Source organism: Parambassis ranga, chromosome 19 (assembly GCF_900634625.1).
Source record: "Parambassis ranga chromosome 19, fParRan2.1, whole genome shotgun sequence".
NCBI lineage: Eukaryota > Metazoa > Chordata > Actinopteri > Ambassidae > Parambassis > Parambassis ranga.
Genome location: NC_041039.1, coordinates 17,843,267 through 17,855,584, shown reverse-complemented (window position 1 = coordinate 17,855,584; position 12,318 = coordinate 17,843,267). Strand labels below are relative to the sequence as shown.

The 12,318-nt window shown below is 41.2% G+C and overlaps 2 protein-coding genes across 3 annotated transcripts; both read left to right on the top strand.

Annotated features, from left to right (window-relative positions):
• The first annotated feature begins 3,411 nt into the window (after positions 1 to 3,411).
• yars2 (tyrosyl-tRNA synthetase 2, mitochondrial) lies at positions 3,412 to 6,840 on the top strand. 2 transcript variants are annotated; one of them, XR_003672268.1, is made up of 6 exons: positions 3,412 to 4,206; positions 4,517 to 4,684; positions 4,790 to 4,945; positions 5,043 to 5,213; positions 5,351 to 5,573; positions 6,820 to 6,840. XR_003672268.1 is itself a non-coding variant. In XM_028431814.1 (5 exons), exons 1-5 carry the CDS (start codon positions 3,419 to 3,421, stop codon positions 5,508 to 5,510), a joined length of 1,443 nt encoding a protein of 480 aa, XP_028287615.1. In that variant the 5' UTR covers positions 3,412 to 3,418; the 3' UTR covers positions 5,511 to 6,808. The 2 variants fall into 2 exon arrangements, 1 of the variants encoding a protein (XP_028287615.1); XM_028431814.1 differs by lacking the exon at positions 6,820 to 6,840 and having other exon boundaries at positions 5,351 to 6,808.
• A 310-nt stretch (positions 6,841 to 7,150) lies between these two features.
• cdkn1bb (cyclin dependent kinase inhibitor 1Bb) lies at positions 7,151 to 10,555 on the top strand. The gene is made up of 3 exons (XM_028431815.1): positions 7,151 to 7,945; positions 8,193 to 8,323; positions 9,151 to 10,555. The coding sequence occupies exons 1-2, from the start codon at positions 7,285 to 7,287 to the stop codon at positions 8,309 to 8,311; spliced, it is 780 nt and encodes a 259-aa protein (XP_028287616.1). The 5' UTR covers positions 7,151 to 7,284; the 3' UTR covers positions 8,312 to 8,323; positions 9,151 to 10,555.
• The last annotated feature ends 1,763 nt before the right edge of the window (positions 10,556 to 12,318 follow it).

Here is a 12,318-nt window from a genome sequence, read left to right as displayed (position 1 = left end):
GACTCAGACACCAGCATAATCATTAGGATTGTGTCCCCAAAAAGCCATACTTTGTAATAGTCATCATCTCTTATTATTCACTTACTCACAAGCTGGACAGACAATAGTCATTTTACACCAAAGTAGCAAAATGTTGAGGGTTTTTTTTCCCAAAATGACCACATGCACAGATTCACCCATGCAAAGCACAAACACATGCAGAAAAAAAATTTGGCACTTCATCCCATTGTGCATCTTGCATCATGAATCTCAATCAGGTATTTTGTCTTCTCCTATTATTGTACTCCACTGGCTGTGTGTGTGTGGAATCTCAGAATACATAAAGCATGAATGAGATTCTTATCTTATTTTTAAATGACATGAATTATTATTTCTTCTTTTCTCCACAGAGAAAACATCAATGGTACGGCCTCAGAGCTGAAACTAGCACTGAAAACTAAATGTGTTTTATCCTCAGACAAGTTATTTTGGGTAAAACTGACAATTTTTCCTTGGTCACCTGGTCAACTTTCAGCAATGGTGTGTCTAGTTTACACCCGGATGAGAATATCTACTCGGCAGCTTTTGTGTTTTTTATTCCCAAGATCATCATTTGGGTTGAAATAGACCACGTGCCAGGTATGAAGAGCATCGTGGGGGGGTGCTTGTCTCTCCACCTTGCTTCTCCCTGGTTTTAAATGGCCACATTGGCTCTGTTATTTTCACATATATTCTGTCTGGTGAAGGAAAAAAATACAATACAAATACACATATTTCATCCTTTAGATATTTTCTTCATCTGACCATGATGATGATTGTGCATGTGAAAAGGCACTCCTTCATTTTGTGCTCATGCTGCCTTGGGTAACAAATAAATGTGACACCTACATTAAGGGAATGTTGATGAGGAAATGATGAAAACATGCATGCATGCCTGATAGTTTGGATTGTACCAATATGAATCTGTTTATTCAACCAAAATGTCCCCAGATCATCAAGAACTATTGAAATCAAGTGGTGTTTATAGTTGCATCACATTGTGTAAAGAGAGAGAGTACTGTCCTGTACATAGCTGAACTGATTACATAGACTGCTTGCCCCAGCCATTTAACTCTTGAGGTATACAAGGTACTAATGATGATCATCTTTTTGTATTCCTCAGTGGAAATTTCTACAGTAAATGTAGTTCTGTACTGTATGTTCTTTTTGCCTAAATGCCACACAGTTGTGTTTTAATTGAATCGGATCATATTTTTATACTTAAGTATATATATATGTATGACTAAATCTTGTTTATTTGAGATGGCACGACTTGAAGAGTGCAATGTAAATAGACGTGTAAGGTGTAACAGGGCAACTGGTCAATCTGAATATCCAGAGATCTGAATCCCACTGGGGACATTCCTTTGGTTTAATTATTAAATAGAGAACCGTCAAGGCTGTAGTATGTATTTAGCTCCTTTCAGTTATGTTTAATGTTTCTGTTAAATTAAGCTCTTATCGTTTAAACCTGAACTTATATGCAGACTGTGCTGAGCATCACAGTTGTTGTCGTTGTTGGGGGAGGGGATACGATGATAAGTGCATTGATCATGTGAAAGCTTGGCACTGATCACACAGAACTAATCTTCTTCTTTTTATACTCTTTCTCAGGACACATTAAAAAAAACAAAAAAACACATGGGGTAATAACATATGCAGGCAATGTCAATATTATCAGAAGTGCTCCATAGCTGCCTCCACTTATTGAACAAACCTGTATTTTTTTACACATCACATCTCTAATAGAGAATGCACTCATAATTTGCCATCACATCACGTGTTATTGCAGTAAAGATGATGCAGCAATGCAAATGCAGTATATATGTTGTTTTATTATCCTGATTTTTGTCTGATTTCTTTTCTCTCTCTCTCTCTCTCTCTCTCTCTCTCTCTCTCTCTCGTCACTCGCTGCTATAGTCTCACCAAACATTTCTAATGCCATGAGTAGATTACTGATCTTCAAGCTGCCTCTACTTGCAGAGTGTGTGTGTATATATATATATATATACATATATATATATATATATATATATATATATATATATATATATATATATATATATATATATCTCGTCACAGAATGTCAGACCCACATGCAGAACTTTCATTCAGCGCAGCTCCGTTTTTCACCTCGCAGACTCCACAGAGACGTGGATATGTGCCCGGGGATCAACGGCAAACAACGTGTGCCTTAAGTGTGTGTAAATGCCATAAAAACAAAACACCAGAGATTCAAAACAATATGAGATTGTGCACACACTTGTAATAAAGAATTGTAAACTGTTGGTGTCTTTAGCTACATTTAGTTGTTTGTGACCCAACTGGGCCCTGCAAACAGGAAATGATGTCACTATGGATTTAACAGTGAAAGCGCCATTGGAGCTTCATTTACCACGTCAGACAGTAACCGAGAAGGATTTGCTTTCCAAAAAAAAAAAGACAGTGAAACATAAATTGGTTGAAACAACACAAGACGAGGAATCATGTGAATTTGTGATGTGGGCTTGCCCTTAGAAAAGTATATATATTATGTTATATTGACAAGGGACTTTATTAACTTGTATCAGGGAATCTTTAGTCTTCCTATGTTGAACTAGCTCAGGATATAGAAAGGTACTGTTGTCCCATGTCTGTCTCTCTTATTCACTCTGGAGTTATCTTTATAGTGCTCTGCCTTACAGCACACAACTACCAACAATACTCGCTAATATCACATTTTCTATCGTCCAAACCTGACAGAAAAATGTTACCGCGGGGCAGCAATGATAGTATTAGATAACTGATTGTTTTTATTTTTGTTTGTTTGGTTTTTTTCTTCCCCCAAAATTAATGGAGTTTGTTTTTGTGGCTATATAGTGTCATGCAGAGAGACAACAGAGACTGTCTTTGGATGTGTTAATGTGTACTGTGGCTTGATAACAATACTGTAAATGTTTGATGAATGTATATTTAGTCATTTAAACAAATGAAACTGAAATTGACACAAATGGATTTAAAAAATAAAATGATTTTAAAATCTACATATTTCTTGTTTAAATGTAAATTATTTCTTTGAAATTTCTGGCAGGTTTATAGTCTACATTGTAAACTATATATATGTGTATATATATATATATATATATATGTATATATATATATATACACACACACACACATATATATATATATATGTATATATAAAAAAATAAAAAAATCTCATAGATGTAAAACTCATTTTAGTATCTTTATTTACATTAATATAATGTTCTATAATATAATGTTTTCTACCAAACAACAAAGCTGATAGTGACCTACAACCCTTTTTCCTGGACTACCGGTGCACTAGAGGGCGCTCTATTCATGACAGCTGACCACGTTCCTCCTCATCCCCCTCCCTCTTCTTGTCACATTGTCCAACATGGCCGCGTCCATGGTGAGGATCTGCCGTTACGCATCGCGGCATGGACGCTGTAGTTTTCTCATTCGAACGCGCCCCAGCCTCGCACCGCAGTCTGACCTCCACCGTTCTTCACCTGCACGCGGCGGGCTGCTCTTCTCTCTGAATAAACGCGGGGTTCTGAAGGAGTCGTTCCCGGAAAACGCAGCGCAGGACGAGCTACCCCGGTTGCTCCAATCCGGTGCGCAGACTGTATACTGCGGCTTTGACCCCACCGCTGACAGCCTTCATGTGGGGAACTTGCTGGCTATCATCGGCCTGCTGCACTTCCGAAGCGCCGGACACCACGTCCTCGCCGTGCTCGGAGGGGCCACGGCACAAATCGGAGACCCCAGCGGGAAGTCAAGCGAACGGGAGCGACTGTCCGGGGACACGGTGGAGGCGAACACGACGAGAATCCGAGAAAGCATTCAGAGGATTTTCACCAACCACGAACTGTACTTCCACGACAGCTCCAGGACACTGGGCACCATGGCCGTGCTGAACAATATGAGCTGGTATAAGAACTGGGGCGTGGTGGGGTTTCTGTCGGATGCCGGAAGGCACTTCAGGATGGGCACCATGCTCAGCCGCCACAGCGTGCAGTCCAGGCTGAAGAGCGCAGACGGTATGAGCCTGACAGAGTTCACCTACCAGGTGTTCCAAGCTTATGACTTCTACCACCTGAACCAAATATACGGCTGCAAGATTCAGCTCGGAGGCACCGACCAGCTGGGCAATTTGATGTCTGGCCATGAGTACATACACAAGTAAATGTCCATCCAAACAAAGAGTGAGCCTTTTGACGCAGCGCTGGTCCCCTTTCCTGTTATAGACATGTGTATATACACTACAGTGTACCTGCAACACCTGCTCAGTGCAAAAGCAAACATCGGGTTAAGCATCCTGTCCAATCTGCAGAGGGGTCTGTGGAGGCAGAGAAAGGAAAAAAGGAAAAGGAAAAATTTGTTATTGTTAAAAAATATCTCAAGACCAGACCAAGCTCTTCACATGACAGAAATACTATCGATCTCTTCTGAACAAAGCTTTTTATATGAATGTATCCACGTTCCTTCTCAGAGTGAGCGGTGAGGAGGTGTTTGGCCTGACCGTCCCGCTGGTGACCAGCTCTGTTGGGGACAAGCTCGGGAAAACAGCAGGCAACGCAGTGTGGCTCAACAGAGACAAAACGTCACCCTTTGAACTGTACCAGTTCTTTCTCAGGCAGCCTGATGGCAGCGTGGAGGGGTACGTCAGGGTTCTAAGGCCTGAAAGCATCTGTTGAAGTAGAAACGGTAAATATTCTTTCCACAGTAATGAGAAGCAGAGGTGTGCTGTGCTGACATTCTGCAGGTACCTGAAGCTGTTCACCTTTCTGCCTCTGGCGGAGGTGGAGAGGCTGATGGAGCAGCAGAGAGAGGATCCAAGTAAACGCCTTGCACATAAAAGACTGGCTGCAGAAGTGACAAAACTGGTGCATGGAAAGGAGGGCCTGGAAAGTGCCAAGAGGTCAGAATGGGCTCAAGTTTTTATACATGATTTCTTCACATCTGTTATCCTGATGGTGCTCTCAGCTGTACAATCATATTGAATGTTGTCATTGCAGATGTACCAATGCGCTGTATCACAGCAGCACACAGGCCTTGGAGGAAATGACTGATGAGGAGCTTCAGGAACTTTTCAGGGAGGCGCCGTTCCATGAGATGCTGTTGGACCCGGGGACCACCGTGCTGGACGCCTGCCGCAAGACCAACGCCATTCCAGAGGGAGCCAGAGGGTAGATTTCATTTTGTTCCTTAGATGAGAAGCCTACGTTTTTGGCAGTAGGCTAATCAATCTGATGCCCCCACTACCTCTGATAGGATGAAACCCTATCCTGACCATCTAAGTGTGTGTGTGTGTGTATGTATGCAGGTATCGGATGATATCAGACGGCGGAGTATGGATCAACCACATGCGGGAAAACAAACCGGAGCAGGTCCTGATCCCCAAACTCCACATCCTGTCTAATGGACTCACCCTGCTCAGAGTAGGCAAGAGGAACTTCTACATCATCAAGTGGCTCAGTCTCTGAGGCTGCCCTGATGGAGAATACCAACCAGCCAGTAAATTGTAATGGACAGACTGACCCCTGAAGGTAGGAGACTACACCTCAGCAGACTCAGGAGACTAATGGACTGATATTTTACAGGGTTTTTCAGTGAAGCTTAAACCCTCCTTCTGTGGTGGGTCATATAAATATATACATGTACAGATGTGATGTTTATCTAAAGTAATGATATTAAAACAGTGTTTAATACAACGATGGTTTCCAGCCTGTTTTCCCTGCAGTAAAGGTTTTGCAAAGTGACCACTAGGTGGCATCATCGTCCCAGTCTTACAGGGTTATGCCTGCAGGCGGCCACAGCTGCACCACATAGCCTGCTGTGACCCCCTTAAGTAAATAATTGCTCACAGTAAAATTAAATTGCATCATTTCTCGCAGGTTATGGTTCTATTTTAGGCAAATCTTGTTTCTTTCAATTTGATGAGGACATGCGGCCAACATCTGTCTTAATGGGCCTGTTTTTCTTCTCAGTGGTGGGAAGTGTAAACTGTGCCACAATGAAGAACAAAAGGGGTGTTATACTTTCAAAAGCAAATGCATTTTGCTTGTTGATTTCCTCTTAGATAACAAAATGTGTTTTATTTCAGTACTTTTTTTGACAATTAGGGTTTAATTTTCTGTACGTCTTTAGTGTTTTCACAGTAGTGTAAACAGCAGTTTCTGACTCAGCACGCAGGACGTCTGTCATTCTGCATTTTTGAGTTAGATTTCTGTATTTTTTCTTTTGTCACATTTGTCGACTTCTGAGCTGCAGCTTTCCTACCCGAGTACATCTGTTCTTCCCTTTTCGTGCCGGGCTCTGGTGACGGGGATCTGGTGTGCTCTGACCTTGACCTTCCCCCCTCAGCTTTAGATAATTGGTGGAAATGTTGCAAAGATAGACATTTGCCAAATTGGCAGAATTTGTTATTGATATATGGAATGGGGAGGTGGGATGTTTGATACTTTAGATTGACAGCCCACACCTTGAAGCTTTAGTCCTAAATTCGAACAGATATGTAATCTCTTTTAAGGTGGAATGTTTACATGCAATTTCATCAGTATTTTTTCTTCATCTGTTTATTTATTCGGGCAGCTGTTTAATTTTATATTTCTAATTATTTTATTTTTTTATGTATTGAAATATGCCTGGTTAACAGACCATGTAAATATGGCTGCAGATGCATTAAATGTCATCTAAGTTTATGTCTCCACCTTAAGTCTAGTCTGAGTTTTTATAAACGAATTATTCTGGCCTAAAAGCTTATATTTAACTTTGTCTGCATCTTAATTACAGGAGATAACTGCCTTTTTCCAGGTAATGAACTTTTTTATTGACTTTTTTTACAGGATTTGTTTCTTAATCTTCTACATTATGTGCTGTGCATAAATATAAGTATACATGTATTTATATACATACATTTAAAATGAGTTTTCATTTTTAATTTGGAGATATATATATATATATATGTGTGTGTGTGTATATACGTGCTTGGATGTTGTAAGCCTTGCTGCAACCAGCCTGTCCACCTTAAAAGAAGGGGGCGGGCTTAACGCGCTGTGGCCAATGAGCGGACTTCTCCGCGTTTAAATAGCTCCGAGTGTCAATCATGTTTTTCTCCCCCCAACAGTCAACCTCCCCTCTCAATCCCATCTACATCTCTCAAACGCCATATTGGGTCCTGAGAAGGTTTGTCTGCAGCTTCTCTCACTACAGGACGAGGTTGACAGCGCGGCTCCGGGTCCTCTGCGCTTTGTTTTGATGATCCGCGGAGACGTTCGGCTTCAGAGCACCGCGGCCGTTAGCGTCTCCGGCTCGACGTGCGCATGGCATAAGTCGTTTTACGCTTGTTTTGGAGCTTTGGCAGCGACGAGGAGGAGATACCCGTTGTGTTTTGAGCGCTGTGTTTTCCTTCTGAAACCTGGACGCTCCCGGCTGGTTGATAAATTTGTGCCTTTCTTCTTTTTTTCCGGGGGGAAAATGTCAGATGTTCGTCTTTCAAACGGGAGCCCGACGCTGGAGCGCACGGACTCCCGGGTGTCGGATAACCCAAAACCCTCAGCCTGCAAAAACCTCTTCGGCTCCGTGGATCACGAAGAGTTAAAGAGGGATTTAAAGGGACATTTGCGGGAGCTGGAAGAGGCAGCCTCCGCCAAGTGGGGCTTCGACTTCGCCAATCACAAGCCGCTGATGAACGGCAGGCTCGACTGGGAATTAGTGGATCACAGAACCGTCCCGAATTTCTACACCCGACAGCCGCACAGGGAGAAAGGCGTCTGCTCCGCTGGGAATAACAATGTGGATCTAAATGGGAATCATAACTGTGTTGTGGTGGCTCCGAGCGAAGACAGCGACAGGTCTGACGGGCAGATGGAGCACAAGGAGCAGTGCACCGGGCTGAGGAAGAGACCTGCATGTCACGGTACTAAACCTCCTAAACTCACCCGAGTGAGGCTGTGTGTGTGTCAGACAGGCAGAGCTGGGATCGATCCAGCATATCGATCGCAGTGTTTCCATTTCACTGTGCACCGAAAAAATAATTATCTTAGTAATCTGGACCCGTAGAGGGGGGACCCGCAGCAGCGCATGCGTTTCTCTGCTTTTTCTTTTCCATTCATTTTTACTGACTTTATTTTTTTCGTTTTTGTAATTTTTTGTTGGTTTTGCAGACCCCATGGCTCAAACTAAGAGGTCACACACCAGCTCAGAGGAGGTTAGATGTCCGAACCGGAGCCACTCTGCAGCAGAACAGACCCCCAGAAAGAGCAGTCCCAGGAGGCAAACGTGAGGACGAGGCACGGTAAGGACCAGGACCTGTGTGTGTGTGTGTGTGTTTATAAAAAGGGCTTCTGGACGGTGTAAGAATACACACAAGTGCTCCCGTTTCCAGATGTGGAAGTATAGATGTATTTATTGAAATAAATATTCAAACCTATCGGAGCGTGTGCAGCTGTGACAGGCGCTGCTTTGCTGTCAAACTGCTCCATTCATGTGTTGAGTAGAGTTTTCAGTTGTGTTTTTGCACTCAGATCAGATCGATACGCGATCAGTAAAAAGCAGAAACGCGTGTCAGCAATATTGCAGCTTTTTTTTTTTTTTACTACAGCCGCTGTCTGAACTGTAAACAACAAGCGCAGAACAACAGTGTAGTAACACGTCAGCAGCCACTGCCCTCAGCACGGAGCAGAGCAGGGACGGGAAGGGGCTGGTCTCTGTGTGTGTGTTGTAACATTAGTGCAACACACACACACACACATCTGTCCCTGCCGGTGCAGAGAGAGTCGTGCAGGTCTGCAGCTCTCTGGCCACGGTGAAGAGAGGGAAGCGTGAAATCTGCATTGTCGTGGCAGGATGTGAACTGTCAGGGCTGCAGTGGATGGAGGGAAAAACACAACATGTCCTTTTAATTTGTAGAAAAAAAAAAAAGATAAAATCTTTTCAGTGCATTAAACCATGCACAGCAGGTGGCGTTTTGCAGGTTATAATAGACACACACCTTGTTATACGGTGATTTGTACACATGTGCAGATGTAAAAGTACACATGTTTTCATATGTTTGTCCCAGCATTAGATTAATAAAAGTGTCTGCATCACATTAATGTTAACTTTCTTTCTTTTCTCACACAGAGCTCGCAGATGCATTCTGTCTCTCCCTTATTTACGTTTGGGGTGGAGGGAGGGAAGGAGGGAGCCCTCAGTGTTGGCCGATTTATTTTTGGAAGAGGATCTACGCAGCATCAGAAACATATCAGCTCTCCTGAAGACGGGGGAGGACGCTGTTGAAGCACTGAATAGAAACACTAAAGTTTGTGGCACTCAAATTAAAAAGTTACTGCCTCTAAAAGCAGTCGATGTAGCAGTGTGCAATTAGGTTGGATTTCCTTTTTTGCTCCTTTTTTTTTACTACCTGTGTGTAAATAATAATAAAAATATATATATATCTATTATATTTCTCTCCATATGTAGCACATAAGAGAACATTATAATTTTAAAAACAAATCCTTTATGTAAAAAAAAGGTGTGAATTTTGATTTGACTTGAAGAATTGCAGTGTAGTTTGATACATGTTTCCAAAATGCTGTTCTGTTCTGTTTTTTTTCCTTTTCTTTTCTGCGAGAGGCAGTGTGACGTTGACACAGTCCCTAAATTTGCTACATAAAAAAAAACAAATCCTGGCTCCTTACAGTTTCTTTGTGTGTCTTCACTCCGTCATCTTCCTAACTCAGCAGTGAAGAACGGTACAAATGTAGCTCATCTGTTGTATTATTTAATTTAGTTGTTAACCCTTCCTCTGGTCATTGCAGTGTCACCAAGCCGAGTTCTCCTTATAAAATCTGGTTCCACAAGAAATGTAATATTTTCCCTACATTTGTTGATATTTATATTATAATTGAGCTTTTAGCATCAGTTGATTTCTGAATTATGATTTTTTTTAAAGTTCTCCTCCACACCACATTGTAAAGGTGGTTTTTTTTGTCTTTCCCCCGGTTGGAGTTGTGAGGTACTCAGATATTGAAGGACAAAGACCATACAAACTGCACAGGTTGTGTTCTCCTTGACTGTATTCCTATTGTTCCATGAGCATTAATGGTTTTCTGAAAAAAAAGGGGTTGAATGTCCCACAATGCCAAATACATGGTTGCTTCAATGCAGTTGCCAGCATTGCTGCGCTCCTTAATTGACTTCACATTGTGTTACTTTGTGATACTTTTGTACTTTTTTTTTTGTTGGATTTAATTTTTTGTGTTTTCATCGTTGTTAGCCTGCTGAGGATGCAACTGTGAGCATCTAAAAGCTTCCCTTTTATTTGCCTAAACGTGTGTGTGGTTTATTTTTTAAAGAGAGACCAGGGTGCACCTGGGTGGAGACCGAAAACAGCTCGTCTCAGAAAATGCAGTCACCATGCCTGTGTATTTGTGTAAATCTTTGCAATGTACCTTTGTACATAATTTTGTAAAAACACTGAGAAATTATACTAACTTATTTATGTCAAACTTTTTTTTATGTAGAATAAAAAAAAATGGGTTTTTGATTACGGTTATCCAAAGTGGCATTTACTTTATTATAATTGTTTTATTTTGTAAAAGCATATTTTTGGTAGTTTTTTTTCTGTTATCAATAAGGTTGCAAACTGAGCCTGGTAAAATATTTGATGTGCATTTTGTAATGTGTGGTTATAAAATGTGTCGCAATCAATTAAAAAAGAAAATTTTATGTTAAGTCGTGTGTGATTACTCTTTACACCTGCTGTAAATTCACAATATCACACACACACTGTTTTAATTTAAAAATGTTAAAAGATACAATTGCATAGATTAGGAAAATAACAAAAGAAATATATATTTACTACCATCAAGGTTTAAAATATTGAGCTGTGTGTGTGTGTGTGTATGCACACAATATTGTGGCACAACAGGAATCCTACAGTGTTTTTGAGCAAGCTGATGATTGACACTTTTGTCATCCAATCCAACACAGAGTGTGGAAAGCAGACCACTTGTTGCAGCCAGTAACATTCAGTAATTTATCATGGATAAGGTTTACATGGGCTGAAGTGTGTATGAGCTCCTAAACAATCCTCAATTGTGAGCTTTAATATAAAGCTACTTATAATATTTTATTTTTCCCCCCTAGCCTCAGCAGCATGTGAATTTCTGTGTGTGTGTGTGTGTGTGTGTGTGTGTAGTGCAAGAGATATTTATATAAATCTAAAACCAGATTCTTTTATCATCATTATTTTAATTTATTTTTAATGTTTTTAAAAAATATTTTTTTTAATAAAATGAAAGGTGTGTAATATTTTATGCTTAGTGGTAAAAATCACCTTTTTGGTACTAATTCAAATAATATATAATTGGGAATTTTGAATAAAAAAATACTGAATATACATTTACAATATTTCAGATCCTTATAGATTTTTTTCATCAATTTATAGGTTTTTGCTAAATTACACAGTAAACACACATGGACTCACAAAAAGTTAGTAAAATAATTATTATAATAATTAAAATAAGCATTTCCATAGCAATGCTATGCACCACAGGCCAGCTAAGACGTCTGTCATGTGACGTCTTATGCTCGTCCATACTTAGAAATGTAGATTGTTGATTTTGGAATTAAAAGAAAGAAAGAGCTGCCTGCACAGGAGCAGACTGGCCAGTTTCTGCCTGTTCTCAGAACCAGAAGAAAATGTTATTAATAAAAATATGATTCAAACTAAACAAAAAAATAAATAAATAAAAGTTCCATTACTACTGTTCTTGTCAGTGATTGTAATCACTGAGTCTTATTTTTAGTTTATTTCACACACATCACCAGCCTGTGATATTTGGCCTGTGGTGCCTACATGTGGCTCAGCCTGCTGCATCTTCTGCTGTCTTCTTCTTCTGTAAGACCAAAATGAACGCTCTCACCACAGAGAATTTCCCAGCTTCCTCCTTCTGCTACCAACACAGGAAGACACCTGCAACAGCATTTTAAGTGTGTGTGTGTGTGTGTCTGTGTGTGTAAGGGGCAGGGGGGGGCTGGGGTGCAGTCCTGGAGTGTGCAGGTGGGTAACCTCAACTCAGGCGTCCACCCCCACTCTGAGCCCGGCCCATTGTCCCAGTGTGTGGGCCTTTGTGTGGAGAGCCATTGTGAGGGGCCGGGGCTGGTCACTGTTGTGTCTGGGGCTTCTCTGCTCAGACAAAGGGCCCGTCTACGAGCCTCCACCCTGCTCAAACAGTGGACTGACTGACTGACTGACTGACTGACTAGCTGGCTTTCTGACTGGGGGTCTGTTTGGGTGAGTGATTG